The sequence below is a fragment of the Mirounga leonina genome, unplaced genomic scaffold, assembly GCF_011800145.1.
Source record: "Mirounga leonina isolate KUSES-001 unplaced genomic scaffold, KU_Mleo_1.0 Mir_268, whole genome shotgun sequence".
NCBI lineage: Eukaryota > Metazoa > Chordata > Mammalia > Carnivora > Phocidae > Mirounga > Mirounga leonina.
In genome coordinates, this window is record NW_023270649.1 from 9,379,933 (window position 1) to 9,400,969 (window position 21,037).

At 45.3% G+C, this 21,037-nt stretch overlaps 1 protein-coding gene across 1 annotated transcript in view; it reads left to right on the forward strand.

Annotated features, from left to right (window-relative positions):
- The window catches only part of TLR7 (toll like receptor 7), a 24,149-nt gene extending 5,060 nt beyond the window's left edge, over nucleotides 1–19,089 (forward strand). The window contains exon 4 of the mRNA XM_035029709.1: nucleotides 14,187–19,089. Coding sequence (XP_034885600.1) covers nucleotides 14,187–17,336 — 3,150 coding nt within the window. The 3' untranslated portion in view covers nucleotides 17,337–19,089. The remainder of the gene's footprint in view (nucleotides 1–14,186) is intronic.
- Nucleotides 19,090–21,037: the final 1,948 nt, after the last annotated feature.

Genomic DNA, 21,037 nt, shown 5'->3' on the forward strand with positions numbered 1-21,037 from the left:
ATTTTTAAAGATTTTATTTATTTATTTGAGAGAGAGAGAATGAGAGACAGAGAGCATGAGAGGGAGGAGGGTCAGAGGGAGAAGCAGACTCCCTGCCGAGTAGGGAGCCCGATGCGGGACTCGATCCCGGGACTCCAGGATCATGACCTGAGCTGAAAGTAGTCCCTTAACCAACTGAGCCACCCAGGCGCCCAAGGTCAAATGAGATTTAATATCTTCTGGTCTTTGGTGCCTGTTGTGATGCGTAATAGCTGTCGAGTTGCTAATTTATAGAGCGACTACTTTATATCATTTCATTCTTTTATTTTGAAAACTAGGTCTGTTGGGCTAAAATGGTAGGAAATAAATGATGAAAAGTCTCTATTTTTAGAGTAAGTCGGTTGTATCCTTATACTTTTTTTTTTTTTGGTTATATAATGAGACTTTGACATTTGTGGTAATTACACTTTACAGAGATTAGCCTATAATTAGAAATCTTCTGAATTTGCAAAAAAAAGGGGGTGCTATTTTGTCATAAATTTATTAGGGAAATTCCAAGTGGAGTCTCAGTCTATAAAGCAAATAGAAAAAGAAGGAAATCAGAGGCTCTTGAGGTAAAGTGATTCACCAAGGTTAAGTGACTTCCTTATTCCCAGGGCTTGGTTAGCCCCTAGGGTGATGTCCACATCCCTACCTCATTATCAAACAATTTGGGGTCCTGCTGAGTGGATGGGAGTTCCCTCAGAGAGTTCCAGATAGAGAGCACATCAAGTGGGGTGGTCCCGCACAGGAAAGTTTATTTGAAGCAAATAAGGAGACCTTGGGGAGTCACTTCCAAAGCCCCTGAGCAGATGGGACTGGGTTCCTTTTATTTATGGTTAAGATGAATATTCAGAAACGGGAGCTTTGTCGTCCACCGTCAAGGTGGGCTTCGGGCTGCGTGGTACTTAGCCAACGGCCTAAGTACTACATGCCTACAGGCTGGAACCACATCGGTTGACCTTGAGGGGAAAAGGGTTGGCTGAAAAACAAGCTTTCAGCCTTCTGGTAGTTTCAACCTCATTAACCCCACGGGGCACAGTTTCAATATCAACGTGGCAAAAGGTGAGCAAATCCAAATTCACGGGTTTCCAGCAATTGCTCCCCGACTCCTAGCCTCTTCCGTGGCCCTTTGTGATTCCTTTCCAGCCGGGCCTCACCTCTGGTGCAACCCAGCCCAGCCATTCGCGGGATCCCCACCGTGAGGTGAGACCCCTTGCTTCCCAAGCTTGCCTGAAGCGGTGCCCGCCACCAGAAAGACATACTCCAATACCCTTTTCAACTCGGGACTTGGCTTTTTGTGTGCTGTGTGATCTTGCCCGGAGCTGTGGCCCCCTGAAGCCTGGCACACGGTAGCCCCAGGGGCGCCCCGTCTGTTGGCCTCCTGAGCCGTTGGCTGGATAAAGGAATGGCGGTGAGCATGGCGGTCATTGTTCCTAGGCCACCAGTATCCCCATCTCAAGATGCATTTCCCTCCGTGAGGGATGCGGCTGAGAGGACCGAACTCGAAGCAGAGTGTAGCTCTGCAGAGCCTGTGCGAGAAAGAGCCCAAGGGGAAGGCAAATTACCTACAGAAAGGTGAGGGGCTTGGGGGGGTGGCGTTCCTTGTTGTCACCGGTAATCACAGATTTCTTCGTGTGGCCCCCTCCAGGAGGGCCCTCTCCCCCTTCTCCCCTCTCTTCCACCCCTGCCCTCTCCTCACTTCCTGCTCCCCTGAGCACGCTGCAGCCACGGGCCGAGGACCCCCACGGGCCCCCTTCTCCTTGTGCGCCTCCCCGGCCTTCTGTGCCCACACGCCGGGCCTGCACGCCTCACAGGTGGCCCCGGAGTGCCTGCGCTTACAACAACAGCAATCCTATGCTCTTACGTGTCCTGGGTTCGAGGCTCAGCTGGGCTCCGGGAGGCGGCTCTGGTGCTCGGTGTCTCAGGCCCTGGCAGTCAGTTCCCTGGGGCCGGGCTCCGCTGAAAACTGCCTCCCTCACGGGTGTGGTGGGGCCGGGAGCTCGGCCGAGCCGGGGCTGCTCGGGTGTCTCCGGCGCCCTGCGGCTCTAGCGTGGCCAGGCCTCTACCGAGGCTGGTGGCTCAGGGCTCTAAAGAAAGCGGGGAGACAGAGAGCTCAAGAGAGAACAAGCGCGGGGCGCCTGGGTGGCTCAGTCGTTAAGCGACTGCCTTCGGCTCGGGTCATGATCCTGGAGTCCCAGGATCGAGTCCCGCATCGGGCTCCCTGCTCGGCAGGGAGTCTGCTTCTCCCTCTGACCCTCCCCCCTCTCATGCTCTCTCTCTCTCATTCTCTCTCTCAAATAAATAAATAAAATCTTAAAAAAAAAAAAAATGTGCAGACTCTTAACACCAAGCATGGGATTTTTCTGCTCCTAGCTGAGCCGGTCTCCCTGCTGGTGCACTAGGTCTCCTCCCTGCTCTCCTGCTCCGGATCCACATTCCATTTTCTGTCCTTTACATTGTCATCGTCATCCTCATCCTCATCATCATCATGAATGCTTTTTGGTAGGTTTTTTTTCCGTTCTCACCAGCATTATAACATGCTGTTCTTTCTCTCCTCCTAAAATAAAACCTTTTGACCCTACTGGCCCTGTGAACGCCTGCCAGTGTCTTTGTTCCCCTTTGTAGGAAATTTCCCAGAAATGTTTGCTGTTTCTTTCTTTCCTTTTTTTTTTTTTTTTTTTAAAGATTTTGTTTATTTATTTGACACAGAGAGACACAGCGAAAGAGGGAACACAAGCAGGGGGAGAGGGAGAAGGAGAAGCAGGCTTCCCGTGGAACAGGGAGCCCGACGCAGGGCTCGATCCCAGGACCCTGGGATCATGACCTGAGCCGAAGGCAGATGCTTAACGACTGAGCCACCCAGGTGCCCCTGTCTGCTGTTTCCAATCCCTCGTTCTTCCAAGAACTTTCAAGTCCTATTTTATTTGGCTTCACCTTCAAAATATATCCAGTATCTGGCAAGTTCTCGTCACCTGCACCCTCGCCAGCTGGGTCTGTTGCTTGAAATCCTGCAATGGCCTCTTGACTGGCCTCTGTCCTTCCACCTTTGCCCCTCATTGTCTCTTCTCAACACAGCAACCAGCATGAGTCTTCTAAAATGTAGGTCAGGCTGTGTCACTCTTTAGCATTCCACTCAGTAAAAACCACCATCCTTCCTTGGAATGGTTGGCAGGGCCCGGCATGTGTGATGCAGGGCTGGGGGCCCCCCCCTTTGACTTCATCTCCTGTCCTTCTCCTCCCCTTGTTCCAGGCACACCAGTCTTGTTACCATCTTTGTGAATATTCCAGCATGTTTTTCTCCTTTGCATGAGTCTTGTCCCTCTGCCTGGAATGCTTTTCCCCTGGATAGAGCTGCATGGTCAACTTCCTCCTTCCCTTGAGATCTTTGCTCAAATGTCTACTTCTCAGTGATGTCCACCCAAACCACCCCATTTATGGTCACAAGCCCGCCTCACATGCCTGAACCCCTTCACTCTGCCCTGCGTTTTCTTTCTAACCCTTATCACCTGACATCGATATGATTATTATAGTTCTATATTTTTCAGTTTATTATTTAGAGAAAATAAGCTTTAGGAACAGGAGGAATCTCTTCTGTTTGGTTCACTGATATGACCCAACACTTAGAAGTGGTACCTGGCATGTAGCAGGTTATCAATCAGTACTTGTTGAAATGTTCATTTTTCACCATTTCCTTCCACATTGTTATGCTAAGGTTTTATTACTTGCTCTGTAATGTTTAAAATGTTTTTAAGATAAAAGCAACACATGGCTTTATGAAAAAAAAAAACAACTCAAGGAATAGAGGATATCACATGTTCTTGCACTCTCTCAAATCAATCAATCAATCAATCTTTAAAAAAAAAAAGTCTAGGGGCGCCTGGGTGGCTCAGTTGGTTAAGCGGCTGCCTTTGGCTCAGATCATGATCTCAGGATCCTGGGATCAAGCTCCCTGTGGGGCTCCCTGCTCAGCAGGGAGTCTACTTTCTCTCTCTCTCTCTTTCTCCCTCCCTCTGCCCCTCTACCCTGCTCATTCTCTCTCTCTCTAATAAATAAAATCTTTAAGAAAAGCTCTAAATAGCACAATATGGAAACACTACAATGCTCAGATTCCTTGAACTGAAATGGAAATAAACCAAGACATAGGCAAACATGCCAAGTGCATTTGCTATAACTATATGAGGTAACTTGAAGAGGATTGGTCAGCATGGAGTTGGGCTCTTAGTTCAGTTGCCTCTCTGGTCGCTACCTCTTCATCAGTGAAATGGGAATATTTATATGTCCTTTCAGTTTCACTGTCAGGGCTCAGTAATATCAATACTGTGTCTTCTTTAGCATCTGACATGTCATAAGCACATGATAAAAGGCAGCCGTTATGAAAAAACAAAAATGACTGATGACTGCTCAATGTGAATTCTACATTTTCCATTTTAGCAAAAAGGTGATTTACTGAGAGAGGAGAACACCTGTGCGTACACAGTCAAACATTCCCATTTTAACCATATTTAGCTCGCTAATTGAGCCTCCAAGTTTACCCAGTGTATTTGCCTGTGTAATTAGCTGTGATTCACAGCCAAAGCTGAGCTCATGTCATGGTGTCTTCTGTCACTTTACAAATCAAATTACTGAAGGGTGCGTGTCTTTAGGCAGTTGTTGCCAAAACAAGCAAAACAAAATAATGTGGATTCTTTGTATCAGATGAAAAAATAGGTCTGGCTCAACACCGAGTGAACTCTTTCTAAAGACTTTTATTTATTCATATATTTTAAGTAATCCCTACACCCAACATGGGTCTCAACCTCAACCCCAAGATCAAGAATTAGATGCTCTACCGACTGAGCCAGCCAGGCACCCCTTTGGCATCAAGTGAACTCTTACATTACCATTAGTTGAAGCTAAGGTCCCCACTTTAGTCCGAAGCAGGTAGTTCCCAGTGGTCTGAAAGGGGACATTTCCACACTTAAGGAATAAAAGAAAACTTCACATCTTTCTAAGACTTTATTTATTTATTTATTTTAGAGAGAGCGAGAGAGAGAACGAGCAGGGGGAGGAGCAGAGGGGGAAGGAGAGGGAGGGAATCTCCAGCAGACTCTGCGTTGAATGTGGAGCCCGATGCGGGGCTCGATCTCACGACCCTGAGATCATGACCTGAGCCGAAACCAAGTGTCAGACACTCGACCGACTGAGCCACGCAGGTGCCCCAAAACTTCATATTTTTCAGTCATCTTCTCGAGAATATCTTTTAAATTTGGAAGCCTCAAAAGGTATTATTTCTCTTTAAAAAATTTAGAAAGGTTTTGTTCATTGAGTCCATTTTTCTTTCCTCCTTTGCTTGATCAGAACCCAACCTCTCGGGGCACTTGGGTGGCTCAGTCGTTAAGCGTCTGCCTTCGGCTCAGGTCATGATCCCAGGGTCCTGGGATCGAGCCCCGCATCCAGCTCCCTGCTCCGCGGGAAGCCTGCTTTTCCCTCTCCCACTCCCCCTGCTTGTGTTCCCTCTCTCACTGTGTCTCTCTCTGTCAAATAAATAAAATCTTAAAAAAAAAAAAAAAAGAACCCAACTTTTTGTTGCAGTTATTTTTCCCTTTGGCACCAATCGTAGAATGCGAACTCGTTGGTACCTCTGAGTTCCAGGCTCCTGGTGCAGTGGCAGGAGACCTGCCGCCTGCCATAGAGCATCACAAGGGCCAGCTGGGCTGGGGCTCAACTATGGAGCATAGGGTATGCCTGTTCCCAGGAGAGACAAAGGATCAAGTAGGGGACCTTCTGCAGTTTCACTTCCCATGGCCTTCCTCTGACACTGTCCCCTTTCCTTCTGTGGCACTTTTCCCACTTTACCCCTTCCTTTTAGAGGTCCCAAGCCCTCCTGGTGTCTCCTCACTTCCTTGCCAACAATCTGACCTTTGGAATACTTTACTATTTATGATCATTCAATATGTGTCTTCCATGGGATTTTAAGAAAGTTCAAAGCCTTGATTTATTCAGCAGATATTGATCTCATGCTCACTCTGTGGCAGGCATCGTAATGATAGAGTGCGTGTAAAGGCAAGCAAGGTTCTGGACCTAAGGTCGTTAAGCACCCAGAGGGAGGAATGGTGTGTTGACATGGAGCCTTCTAGAAAGGTGGTATAACAGAGCAGCCAAGAGTGCAAGCTCCGTGTCTGGATTGCTTGAGTCTTACCTTGGTCCGGTTCTGTAGGCTCTGCATTTCACTCACCTCATTGCAAACAAACATATTTCTTAGAATCACAGTGATGATGAAATCATTTGCTAAAGGCTATTGGTTGAAACTGACGACATGTGAACAGACTTACAGGCTTTGTAGGCAATATAATTTCTTCTCATCTTGGCAGTCTTAGGTTGAATTTGCTTAGAGTTAATTCTATGCGCAAGTTTAATACAGCCTAAGATTTTGTCTAGACCAGGGGTTTGCAAACTACTGCCTGTGGGCCAAATCTGTCTAGCCACCTGTGTTTATATGGTTCATGAGCTAAGGATGGTTTTTACAACTTTAATGAGTTACATTCTAAATGGTAATTTACATACCCACATAATAGTCTCAATTTTGCCTAAAATATTTACTCTCTAGCTCTTCACAGAAAAAGTTTGCCATCCCTTGGTCTAGACCAGTGTTCTCTAATAGAACTTTCTACAATGTATCTGCATGCTCGGACACTAGCCTAGTGCCTACTGCGGCTCTTGAGCACCTGAGGTATGGTTAGTGTAACTGAGAAACCAAATTTTAAAATTGCATTTAATTTTAATTAATTTAAATTTAAATAGCCACATGTGACAGGTGGCTATCATATTAGAGCAGCTCCAGACCATTTTAAGTGTAAAGATTCTGTATTCTGTCAATGTTCCTCAGTCTCAGTGTAATCAACTCCCCAGAGGCTGTATGAGTCAAGGGCAAGGCAGCATTCCTAATCAGATTCTTTGCGCTAGACTGGCTTCCATTGTCTGCTGGAAAATACTTAATGGAAAATGCTTGAAAAATGCATGTGAGCACACACTTATGTTCTCTTAAGGCTGCTATTGACTCTGTCCATTCATCTGCTTTCCTTTGGGGTAAAGCAGGAGGCTTTTTCAGCCCTGCAAGGCCCCAGATTAAGGAAATCTTAATCAACTTTAGAGTTCTGGCTGCAGGCAGACAAAACCTCACTTGGTAGAGCTGCACTTCCTTCCATCCCTGCTTGCAGATGGCTGACTTAAGCCACGGCTCATGCCTCTCCTAATACTGCTAAAAACAGTCAGAAGCCCTCAACAGACATCGTCGTTCCCAGTCTTGCCAAACCATTTGCCCTAAGAGTAAAGTCACAAGTCACAGTTGGCATTCTGAGGCTGTCCTGTGCAGCATGGTGACTAGTTAACAATATTGTGTATTTGAAGGTTGCTAAGGGAGTAGATCTTAAAAGTTCTCACCGCAACAAAAACAGTTGTAACAATGTGAGGTGATGGCTGTTAACTAGACTTGTGATCATTTTACCATGTATGCGTTTATCAAATCATTAGGTTGAACACCTTAAACCAATACGATGTTATATGTTAATTGTATCTCCATAAAACTGGGAAAACAAAACAAAAGTCACAGTTGATGCGTGTTCTGCCTTCCAAGATGGCGTAGGTGATAGTTGTATCAGGTGCTTTGCTATGGTGTGACATGGGTTGCTAGCTTTCCAGCCTCCGATGTCTGAATCTGTCTTGCCCATGGCCTAATAACATCAACGTCACATATTTTTGGTTCTCTCACGAGCAGCAATTTACTTCCAAGTTCTAAATTCTACACTGGCTAAAAGTAGGTTTGCATTTGTACAATAGAAAGTCCAGGGCGCCTGGGTGGCTCAGTTGGTTAAGCGACTGCCTTCGGCTCAGGTCATGATCCTGGAGTCCCTGGATCGAGTCCCGCATCAGGCTCCCTGCTCGGCGGGGAGTCTGCTTCTCCCTCTGACCCTCCCCCCTCTCATGTGCTCTCTCTCATTCTCTCTCTCTCAAATAAATAAATAAAAAATCTTAAAAAAAAAAAAAAAAGAAAGTCCAATTAACCCTGGCTTAGTATAACAACTTTATGATTTCTCATAAACTCCTGGAGGTCAGCAGTTCTGAGCCATTATTTTATACTCTGCTCTATGAGATCATGCAAGGATCTGGGTGCTCTGGCTCATCTACCTTGTTGCTTCATCATCCCTAGCACATTTTCCTCATTTGCAAAATTCAAGATAGGTGGCTACCACACCCATATTACAAGAAGCTGGATGGAAGTAGACAGGAAGAAGGGGAACAGCCCCACCATTTAAGGACATATCCCAGAAATTGCACATCTCGCTTCCTCTCACATCACATTGGTGTTAACTTAGTCACAAGGCCATGCTTAGCTGCAAGGGAGTCTGGGATATAGACTCTTTTTCAGAGTGGTGCATGTCCAACTATTAATGGAGACTCTATCACTATGAGATGAAAGAAAGGGGACAAAGATATGGGGAGATATTTAACAATCTCTAGCTTCGATGAGGATGATAAAAATAACTAAAGTGTCAGAAAATACCATGTGGAATAAGAACAACATACAATTAAGCTCCACATACACAAGTGTCAGCATCTTGTCTGGAAAGAACTAATGGTCTTTCCACGTTTTTAGTTTAAATCCATATTTTTTTCTCTCCTCTGCTGTGTTTTGAACTCTTTAAGGGCAGAGGCTGTGTGTTTACTGCCCCTAGTAGGTATTCAATAAATATTTGTCAAATGAAAGAATGAATATGTCAGTGGAATTCTGTTATATTTTTTTATAAATTTTTTCTCACCAGTTTTCGGTGCAATTCCTCGTTAAGGAATTGTTGGGGAATTTTCTGGTCCAGGTCCACTGTCTTGGTCCTGGGCAGTTGTCTGGGCCCTTGGTGTGTCTTGTATTGTTGTTTCCATGTCTGCCATTCTCTTGGAGGGGGCTCTTCTGCTGAGCACAGTGGCTGCTTCACAAGGGGACATGGGTAGTGGGGTACCAAGCCAGGACTGGGAGCCATTTCTTCTAACCCTCAGTCCGGAGTGGTGTTTCACAACCTCATGTATAATCAGGGCAGTAGAAGATGAGAAGAGGGAGTGACTACTTCTGTCTGGGTTGATCCCAGAGAGTGTCTTGAAGAAGACGGGTTCGAACTGGGCAGTAGAAAACAAGAGCTCCTGAAACCTTTCTCCCCAAGGAATCCTCGGGCAAATAGATGAGACAGAATGTTATCTCTCGGCAAGTCCGGGGCTGTAGCCTAAAGCAATCGACTCCAAGGAGAAATTTGTTGGAAGTATTTTGCTTTATTTCATTCATGCACGCATTCATTCTTCTATTCATGTATTTAGCAAACATAATGCAACACGAATTAACTGCCAGGCATTGTTTTACACAAGGACACACAAAGCCCGGCTCTCTCAGAGCTTATCTTCTCATGCAGGATAGATATTAAACAAATAAGCACACAAGTCATAAGCACATAAACTACTGGCAAGATAATTTCTGATGGTGCTAAGGGCCATGAAGGAAATAAAGCAGGGTGATCTAGTACAGAGTACATATACCTCTCTGTACCTCAGTGGACTCATCTGTAAAATGGAAATTAATAATAGAGGTCCACAGTTCCAAAATCCCCAACCTGAAAGCTTTGTCTTTCAGAGGAGGTGAATCTTGATCTGAACTGAACAAGCTAGTTCTTTTCTTGCTTGGGTGCTTGCGTGCTCGCTTGCTTGCTTTTCTTGATTTCCCTCTCTCCCTTCTCTCCTCACTTAGTGTGGAGAGTTCTTTGTTTCACTGCACAAATTTTTGTGTGTTTGATTATGGGATGCTGCCCTGGGCCTCAGTAAGGATATTATATAATATGTGGGTACATATATCATATTACCTTCTAAGATCTGAAAAATTCTTAGTTCCAAAACACATCTAGCCCCAAAGGTTTTGGGTAAGGTTTGAGGATCTGTAGTACCACTCACATGTGGTTATTAAGAGGATTAAATGAGTTAATATATTTAAACACTGCAAATGATGCTCAGAATATAGTAAGCGATACCTAAGTTAACAAATGCTACTGTCACGATCATTAGTATTACATGGGAGGGTATTGGATGAGTTGGCCAGAGAAGGTCTGTCCGAATGTGTGTTATTTGTGCAGACACCTAAGGGATGAGAATGACCTGGCTACGGGAAGAGGAGGAGAAAGATAATTTCAGGAAGAGGGAACAGCAAGTGCTAAGACTGGCTCAAATGCAGAACAGAAAACAAGCCAGATGTCTGGCATGTGGTCAGAGTAGGAGAAAGATGGTTCAAGGTCATGGAACTAGGCTTGAGTCAGAACATGCATGATATAAGCAATAATAAAGATTCAAAGTGTAATAGGGAGTCATTGCAGTTGGTGTGATTCATGTTTATAAAGACTATTCTCATGCCATTTGAAGAATGAATTGTAGAGGAGAAGGAGAATTGGGTGGACCAGTTAGGAGTCTCTTGCGGTAGTCCAGGTAAGACCTAATGGCTAATGGCAGGAAGAAGGTGCTAGTAGACAAGGGGAAAGGTGGACAGGTGCCAGACAAAGTTTAGAAATAAGGGAGAAAAAAAGACTTTCTGATTAATTTTTCCTTCTAGTTCATACTATGTCCATATGTAGAGGCTAGAAATTTCACAGTCATTGTCGCAGGTGTGTTAACGGGCAGGGTTTGCTGGACCCGCTCCTATAGGCTTGCCAGAGCAGTTCTGCACATCTCTCCCCACCTCCGCATTCGGTGACATCACAGTGGCAGCTCACGCTATGGGAACTGGCAGATGCTATAAATCAGGACTTCGCGAATCAGAGATGTGGGTTGGGGGAGGACAGCCGGTTGTTAAACATTTACTAACACACCGCTGTTATTTTTTCTATAATTGAACTGCCTTCATCTTAGAGCATCTACTTCCCCCCATCATAGAAATACTTAAACTAGGTATATTCTGGAAACTCGGTGTGGTGATTGCTGTCACTACGTGTTTTTACCTCTGCTAATTCAGGGATCCTCCCAGTTCTTCCCAGGAGCTCATCAAGGTTCGTGGGAGTGGGATCAGAAGAGGGCACCTGGTTCACAATTTGTCCTTTATTTATTTTGGCCCCTTTTGGAATACAGCACACCTCCCAGGTCCACAGTAACGCCCTTAGCAGCATTACTTATTACCTTCTGATACTGGGGTTCATGAACCCATCATGTCTTCTGACAAAAGCATAGCTGGAGATGGGGTCCAGGGTCTGGGATCCTATAATCAGGGACCATAAAAATAGCTCACTCTACTTCTCTCCTTTTTCCATCTTGGCTCAACCCCTCTTCCCTGAGTGATGAACATTTCTCTTAAATCTTTTTTTTTTTTAATTAATTTATTTGACAGAGAGAGACACAGCGAGAGAGGGAACACAAGCAGGGAGAGTGGGAGAGGGAGAAACACGCTTCCCGCTGAGCAGGGAGCCCGATGCGGGGCCCGATCCCAGGACCCTGGGACCATGACCTGAGCCGAAGGCAGACGCCTAACCAACTGAGCCACCCCGGCGCCCCTTTTTCTCCTAAATCCTTGAGTAAAATTCATGCTCAAGGGAGATAGGCCATATTTATCTAAGGGCCTCCTGTACACCCTGGCCTAGTGCCATATCTTCCCAGGGATCTGAATGCTCTAGTTTGGGAGGTAAAGCCTTAAAGGATGACTAGAATTCTGCTGGGTGGAAATGGCAGAAAAGAGTAGTCCAGGTGAAAGGATTTGCAAGTAAGGGAGCTACAAACTGGGCTTGGGTTAGTGACTAGAGAAACTGGTAGGGGCAGTGTATCAGGGAAGCCTGGACAAGTAGATAGGGGACAAAGTATGGAAGACTTTGGATGCCATGATAAAAAGTTAGGGCTCATTCTGTAAAAAAGAAGAAAAAAAATCTAAAATTTTAAAGACTTTAGAGTAATGTCATCCGATTAATGTTTGGGAAGCTTAATGGTTAGGGTGGATTCGAAGAGTGAGAGCCTGAGGACAAGGATGAGGTTTTACAGTGGACCAAGGGTGGGATCATCTCAGCTGAAATTGTGTCAGCTAAAATGGCGAAGCAAGGAGGATGTCAAGAAGGTCAATGAAGAATGTCAACTGGACTCAGTGAATGGTTTTGATGATGAGGAGAAGACAAGGTGGTGAAAGAGAAAAAAAAAAAAAGACAGTGTTGCACTTCTAACCTCAACAAACTTTAGGCACATAAAGATGTATGAAGAAGCACTCGAGATCCTTCTGAAACATCTTGCATTAGAGGAAAAAAAAGCTGAGGGAAAATTTGCTTATTTATTTATTAGAGGAATTAAGGAAAGTAGGCATTTGGTTTATTAGATATCAACACAATTGGCTGATTCAGTCAATTGGGATGACAAAAACATTAATTGATTTAGAAGCCTGTTGTAGAGACACAGGCTAGATCATTCCATGGGTTAACACCAGTTAAACTGAAACCAGTGTTCTGGAGTAAAATATTGATAGAAATCCTGAAACTTGAGGGCAAGTCCCTGGTTAAACCACCCTCTAAGGCAGGGCCAGTTCAAGTTAATATGGTGACTAGCAAAGCTCTTCAGTACTCCCCATACCACCTTTTAAGGTCTTTCTCCCCAGGGTCCCATTGTCTCTCATGCTAAACCTGGTTGCCCAAGAACCACCATTATGGGTAGGTTTCCATATGTCCCAGTTTGCCTGAGAGAGTCTTGGTTTTCTGCCTATAGTCTTAGCATAAGTATTACTAGGTCCCCCTTCCTTTTCACTCCCATAAGTCCTGATCAATCAGGACTCACTGAGGCAATGCCCTGACTCTCTGCTCTCTCCTTTCCAAATTTACGTAATGTAAAGCCAATGTGTAGGGGAAATGTTCATCCCCAAATCATCTTGGATTTCCAAAAACAATCCAAGAGGAAAACAAGCTCATAGAATGGCAGCACTAAAATGGGAGTTGAGTGTCCTGGGGCAAATCAGCTACTATTGCTGAGCTCGGTCTTCAACTATAAAATGGGGATAATGGATCTCTTAATTTTTCTACTTAGAATATTAAGAGGATCGGGGCGCCTGGGTGGCTCAGTTGTTCAAGTGACTGCCTTCGGCTCAGGTCATGATCGTGGAGTCCCGGGATCGAGTCCCCACATCGAGTCCCACATCGGGCTCCCTGCTCAGCAGGGAGTCTCCTTCTCCCTCTGACTCTCCCCCCTCTCATGCTCTCTCTCTATCATTCTCCCTCTCAATAAATTTTTTAAAAATCTTTAAAAAAAAAGAATATTAAGAGTCTTGAATATTGTGAAAGCCTCTTGTAATATGTACCAGAGCAGGCTTATTAGCAAGCAAACAGTAACTGCACTAAAGTCTTTTTTTTTTTTTTAAGATTTTATTTATTTGAGAGAGAGAGAGTGCACAAGCAGGGGGAGGGGCAGAGGTAGAGGGAGAAGCAGGCTCTCCGCTGAAGACGGAGCCTGATGTGGAGCTCCATCCCAGGACCCTGGGATCACGACCTGAGCTGAAGGCTGACGCTCAACCGACTGAGCCGCCCGGGTGCCCTGCACTAAAGTCTTAATGTGTCATTCTTCCCAATATATTTTTGTTTTAATATTCCTTCATCCACAAATTTCAGACTTTGGCAGCTAGTTGATAGCTCCTTCATTGTACTATTTTAAATAACAGTGAATAGGAAAATGCTGCTTCTACCACCTTCAAAGCTATGGAATCGAAAAGCTAACATGCTAAAAGCTAAATGTGTAACTCGATTATTATGAACCTCCGTAGTAGGGCAAGTACAGTCATGGGGGGTGGGGAGATGCCATTTAGGCAATTGAGAATAAGACCTGGGTTGTTTATTTTTTTTTTAAAGATTTTATTTATTTATTTGAGAGAGAGAGAATGAGAGACAGAGAGCATGAGAGGGAGGAGGGTCAGAGGGAGAAGCAGACTCCCTGCCGAACAGGGAGCCCGATGCGGGACTCGATCCTGGGACTCCAGGATCATGACCTGAGCTGAAGGCAGTTGCTTAACCAACTGAGCCACCCAGGCGCCCCTGGGTGGTTTACTTTAAACTGTAGCACAAGAGAGGCAGCAGATGGGAAATTTCAAATCTGATTCTTGGTATGTTCTAGAATGACTTTGAATGATGATGATTTGGTCTTTCTTATGCTTTCAGGTGTTTCCAATGTGGACATTGAAGAGACAGTTCCTTATCTTTTTAAACATAATCCTAATTTCCAAACTCCTTGGAGCTAGATGGTTTCCTAAAACTCTGCCCTGTGATGTCAGTCTGGATGCTCCAAAGGCCCATGTGATTGTGGACTGCACCGACAAGCATTTGACAGAAATCCCTGGAGGTATTCCCACCAATGCCACCAACCTCACCCTCACCATTAACCACATACCCAGCATCTCTCCAGCCTCCTTCCACCAGCTGGACTATTTGGTCGAGATCGATTTCAGATGCAACTGTATACCTGTTCGACTAGGGCCCAAAGACCATCTGTGCACCAGGAGGCCACAGATTAAACCCAGAAGCTTTAGTAGACTCACTTATTTGAAATCCCTTTATCTGGATGGAAACCAGCTTCTAGAAATACCTGAGGGTCTTCCTCCCAACCTGCAGCTGCTGAGCCTTGAGGCCAACAGTATCTTTTCTATCATGAAAAATAACCTAACAGAACTGACCAATATAGAAAAGCTCTACTTGGGCCAAAACTGCTATTTTCGCAACCCTTGTAACATTTCGTTTTTCATCGAAAAAGATGCTTTCCTAAGTCTGAAAAATCTAAAATTGCTCTCCCTAAAAGATAACAATATCACATATGTCCCTACTACTTTGCCATCTACTTTAATAGAACTCTATCTTTATAACAACGCCATTGCAAAAATCCAAGAAGAGGACTTTAATAACCTCCATCAACTTCAACTTCTTGACCTAAGTGGAAATTGCCCTCGTTGTTACAATGTTCCATTTCCTTGTACGCCCTGTGAAAATAATTCTCCCCTACAGATCCACCCATCGGCTTTCGATGCACTGACAGAATTACAAGTGTTACGTCTGCACAGTAACTCTCTTCAGCATGTGCCCCAAAGATGGTTTAAAAACGTTAAAAAACTGAAGGAGCTAGATCTTTCCCAAAACTTCTTGGCCAGAGAAATTGGGGATGCCAAATTTTTGTATCTTCTTCACGACCTTGTCCAGTTGGATCTGTCTTTCAATTACGAACTTCAAGTCTATCGTGCAGCTCTGAATCTGTCAAATGCATTTTCTTCACTGAAAAATCTGAAAGTGTTGCGGATCAAAGGATACGTTTTTAAGGAGCTGAGCAGCCATAATCTATCCCCATTACAGAGCCTTTCCAATCTTGAAGTTCTTGATCTTGGCACTAACTTCATAAAAATTGCAGACCTCAGCCTATTTGAACAATTCAAAACATTGAAAGTCATAGATCTTTCAATGAATAAAATATCACCCTCAGGAGATTCAAGCGAAGTTGGCTTCTGCTCTAGCACCAGAACTTCTGTAGAAGGTCATGCACCTCAGGTCCTCGAAACATTACATTATTTCAGATACGACGAGTACGCAAGGAGTTGCAGGTTCAAAAACAAAGAGACTCCTTCTTTCTTGCCTTTTAATAAAGATTGTTACAGGTACGGGCAGACCTTGGACCTAAGTAGAAACAATATATTTTTTATCAGGTCCTCTGATTTTCGGCATCTTTCTTTCCTCAAATGCCTAAATTTGTCAGGAAATACCATTGGCCAAACTCTCAATGGCAGTGAATTCCAGCCTTTAGTGGACTTGAAATACTTGGACTTCTCGAACAACCGGCTTGATTTACTCTACTCAACAGCATTTGAGGAGCTACGCAACCTGGAAGTTCTAGATATTAGCAGTAACAGCCATTACTTTCAATCAGAAGGAATTACTCACATGTTAAACTTTACCAAGAACCTAAAAGTTCTGAAGAAACTGATGATGAACTACAATGACATCGCTACCTCCACCAGCAGGACCATGGAGAGCGAGTCTCTTAGAATTCTGGAATTCAGAGGAAATCATTTGGATGTTTTATGGAGAGATGGTGATAACAGATACTTAAAATTCTTCAAGAATCTGCTGAACCTAGAGGAATTAGACATCTCTGAAAATTCCCTGACTTTCTTGCCTTCTGAAGTTTTTGATGGCATGCCTCCGAATCTAAAGACTCTCTCCTTGGTCAAAAATGGGCTCACATCCTTCACCTGGGAAAGACTCCAGTATCTGAAGAGTCTAGAAACTTTAGACCTCAGCTACAACAAGCTGAAAACTGTCCCTGACAGATTATACAACTGTTCCAGAAGCCTCAAGAAACTGATTCTTAAGTATAATCAAATCAGGCATCTGACAAAGTATTTTCTACAAGATGCTTTCCAGTTGCGGTATCTGGACCTCAGCTCAAATAAAATCCAGATTATCCAAAAGACTAGCTTTCCAGAAAATGTCCTCAACAATCTGGAGATGTTACTTTTGCATCACAATCAGTTTCTGTGCACCTGTGATGCTGTGTGGTTTGTCTGGTGGGTTAACCATACAGAGGTGATCATTCCTTACTTGGCCACGGATGTGACTTGTGTGGGGCCAGGAGCCCACAAGGGCCAGAGTGTAGTCTCTCTGGATCTGTATACCTGTGAGTTAGATCTGACTAATCTGATTCTGTTCTCACTTTCCCTATCGGTGGCTCTTTCTCTAATGGTGATTACAACAGCAAACCACCTCTACTTCTGGGATGTGTGGTATAGCTACCATTTCTGTAAGGCCAAAATAAAGGGGTATCGGCGTCTGACATCCCTGGATTCTTGCTATGATGCTTTTGTTGTGTATGACAGTAAAGATCCCGCGGTGACAGAGTGGGTTTTGGATGAGCTGGTGGCCAAGTTGGAAGACCCGAGAGAGAAACATTTTAATTTATGTCTTGAGGAAAGGGATTGGTTACCAGGGCAGCCAGTTTTGGAAAACCTTTCCCAGAGCATACAGCTTAGCAAAAAGACAGTGTTTGTGATGACAAACAAGTACGCAAAGACTGAGAACTTTAAGATAGCATTTTACTTGTCCCATCAGAGGCTCATGGATGAAAAATTGGACGTCATTATCTTGATATTCCTTGAGAAGCCCCTTCAGAAATCCAAGTTCCTCCAGCTCCGGAAAAGGCTCTGTAAGAGCTCTGTCCTTGAGTGGCCAACAAACCCACAGGCTCACCCGTACTTCTGGCAGTGTCTGAAAAATGCCCTGGCCACAGACAATCATGTGACCTATAGTCAGGTGTTCAAAGAGACGGTCTAGCCCTTCTTTGCAAAATGGGACTGCCTAACTTACCCAGGAGAAGGTTGGCTGCCTAGATTTTCCAATAAATGGCTCACTAGAAGGGTGTTTTCCAATTCTCTTAAGACCGGGATGGTCCGTATCAGAGAGGAGAGTCACAGTGACAAAGAAATTGGAACAATGGACTTTGTATAATGCACCGAGTCATCTTTTCTTATCTCTCTGTGACTCCATTTGCACTTGAGCCTCTCCTTTCTGTTCCTGGATAGATACTATTGGGAGAAGACCGGCAAGGAGAGGACACGAGGCTCTGATTCTCCCATAACTCTCTTGTGATTATGAAATATACACACAATCTCGAAATACTGAGAAGAATTGCACTTCTACCCATAACAAGTACTGGCGTGTCTAGAAATAGGGTAAGAGATGCTCAGGGTCTGCGTCTATGACATTACAATGTACCAGAGTTAGTGAAATGAAAACAGTCAACTCCTTAACCGATGGCTTCTGTATCACCCAGCGCCCCCTTCTGTGTAGACTGAGAGTTGGCTCCCGATGGGTCGTTGCCTAGGTGCCACTCTCTCTTCGCCGTTGAGCCTGTTGCAGGGTTCCGTGTGGAAATAGTGAAAAACATCTATACCACTGATGGACATAGTGCACTTACACACGGAAAAAATTAAAGTGATCTGCCTTTATACAAAGTGAGGCTCTTTCCCTTTGATGATAATTTACCTGCTTAAATATTGCTATGGACTGACTGTTCCCTCCCAAATTCAGATGCTGAAATCCTAACCCCCCAGTGTGATGGTTTCAGGAGGTGGGCCTTTGGGAAGTGATCAGGTCATGACGGTGGGGCCCTCAGGAATGGGGTCAGTGCCTTATAAGAAGACAGCAGAGACCTAGCTTGCTGTGTTCCCACCGTGCCCGTGTGAGGATACAAAGAGAGGTCAACAGCCCGCAGCTCGGAAGAGGGTCCTCCCCAGAACCAGACAGCGCTGGTACTCTGAGCCAGGATTTCTGTCCTTCAGAACTGTGAGAAATAAGTGTGTGTTGTTCACGTCACCCGGTTTATGATGTTTCCTTATGCAGCAGCCTGAGCGGACTCAAACAAATATTTTTATCTGCGTTGCAAAGTTCTGTGTCCAAAGTAACATTGTCTCATGCAATGGTTCTTTCAGACTGCTTTGCTAACTACTATGGTGTATCTGTAATTATCTGCCAACTTGATCTGTCAACATTAGATGGTTTTGATAGTAAACTCTGCAGGAGGACCCCAGGAACATTTATTTATTTACAGTTATCGGCCAGGGATGACAATGATATGGACTCCTTTACATTGCAGGGAGGAGGAAGGGAGAGGAGAAACCGAGGTTTACAGACCTCAACGCTCAGAAGGCTTCAGTCTTGAACGCCAACTTTCCTACTCAAAGGCAGCAACAGAAAGGACCAAGACATACTGAAGACGCACCTACTTCCAACTGGGTCTAAAGTCACAGGAGTTCAACATTTGAAATCCAGTCGCTTGGCTTTATTTCATGAGACTGATTATCTACAGAGAGAGGCGTCCGTGCCCTTTGGAAAACAGTGTGCGTGGGTTCAAATCTTAGAGCATTCGTTGGGAGATAACTATGTATGTATGAAATGCCAAAGGTTTGACTTTAAGTATAGTTGTAAATACACAGTATATGCATTCTTTCCAAAGGACTTGTGATCAGTAAGGATTACAAATTCCCAAATCAGTCTCTCGAATGAATAAAGACATAAGCTGCTAGAACCAACTATTTGACAACGTCTGTAAAGCTTTATTGTACTTAATAGATGCCTTTCTTCTTCTTCAGTGAAAACAAAGATGCCATAAAACTTGGCTCTTGGCCATCATAAAGCTTCTTCGATTAAAACACATCAACACATAAGGTTGAATCGCTTTTGGTGATTTATAAACCATAAAGCACTTGAAGACAGCTTAAACATCTTGTGAAATGGATTAAGAGGAAGGGAAACTGAAAATAATGCATCTCAGAAACCACAGCATATTTTGACAATGAGGTTATGTACAGGCTTTGTTGTAGGAAACAACCAAAAGCACATCGACAGATGGTTTTCATCTTAAATTCTTTGTAATCTTGGGTAGTCACTCTTTGAACCTTCAGAGGGCCCTCTGTGGACTTCTCTACGACTAGAGCTACTAACTCAGGCTACCAGGAGCGCATGACTGCCAGGTCCTCTCCAAAGCCCTGAATGTCTTGCTGCTCGGCTGACCCGCCTCTGGTGGGCTCTACCCCGGAAGGGACTCTCGACTGTCCACATGAATCCCACTCCACTGTCAAGGCTTGGCCCCCAGCTCCTTTGCCCCCTGGACTTGCGAGGTTGTGTCCTTCTTCCTCAGACGCATCCTGTGCCTCAGCAAGACTTGGGATCCAAGTCTTTGTGGGATCCAAGCCAGGTGGGGTGGGGGGACATTCGGCAGGGCAAGTGTTATAGCTGAGAAAAGGCAAAGCAGGCGTCTGCCGTCTCTAGAGGAGAGAGGGGATGAGCGTGATCATAGCCCTGTTCCTGCGTCAGGGTCTCCTGGCCCCATCCTCACATCGAGTGTGATCATAGCCCTGTTCCTGCGTCAGGGTCTCCTGGCCCCATCCTCACATCTGTTTCCAGCTCTGGACACTCCTAGAGCTAGATGGTCTCTTAAATGTAAACAGAAAGTATAGAGCACGTTGGGGAGGGGGGGCGGGGGATGGTGACCTGAGAACCTGGGCATGTCGGTCCCCAGGCTCCCGGGAAACTAAAAGCGTAACAAGGACACACGCCCTTCCTTGTGGGGAGGCTGCCCCCTCCCCCCAAACATGCTTTTTATGTACTTCCATCTTCTCCTCCTAACCAGGATGAATGGCAGAAACAGGTCGTACATCTGGCTGAATTTTAAAATGGGGGTGGGGATAAGGTTCGATTTGTCCGCCGCCTCTTCCGCACCTGCTAAAGTGAGCAGATGGACGAGACAGGCCGTGGGGGCACATCCCTCCTTGGAGCTTTGGGTGCCCGTATTCAGGAGCAGTTGGCATGGGACACACCGCCAGTCACCTCTGCTGAAGATTGAGCCCTTGACCCTAGGAACGCTGGGGACCACTTGTAGCTTCTGAGGCGCAAACAGCAGTGTGGGAGGGCAAGTCAAAAAGGGCTGTGCTTTGGGGAGCCCCAGGACCGAAAATTAACTCCTTTCACTGAGTTAATGTGATGCAGGAGAACAGGAGACCAAGCCACCACCCACCCACCCAACAAAGTGAAAGGGAAGGGTAGAAGAGAAAGAGTCCCCAGGTCACGACGCGCTCGTGCAGACAGCAGGGCGGGCTCACGCTGTTTTAGCGTTTTCCTTCTTTTGCCTCCCCTGCCTCTCAGTTTCCTCTTTGGCTTTATGCGCCCACAGCGAGCCTCGGATAATGCACACGAGTGAAGAGAAAGAGCAGTGGCTGCAGGTGGGATCCTTCTGTCTGGAAGCGGTGGTTTGGTGTGTAGTGTTGGGTAAAACCAGATCTCCTTGCCACGCACCCAGAGTAAATCGCCACCTGCCTCGGTGAGCGCGACCTTGTACAGTCGGCTCCGTGAGACCTTCCCCAGGGGACGCTGGCCGGACTCTCTGCCCCATTCAAATTCATTTTCTCCTTATCTCAAATCTTAACCATTGAGGTAAGAAACCGGAGAAGATCTGGTCCTCTGCCTTTAAGGTTACC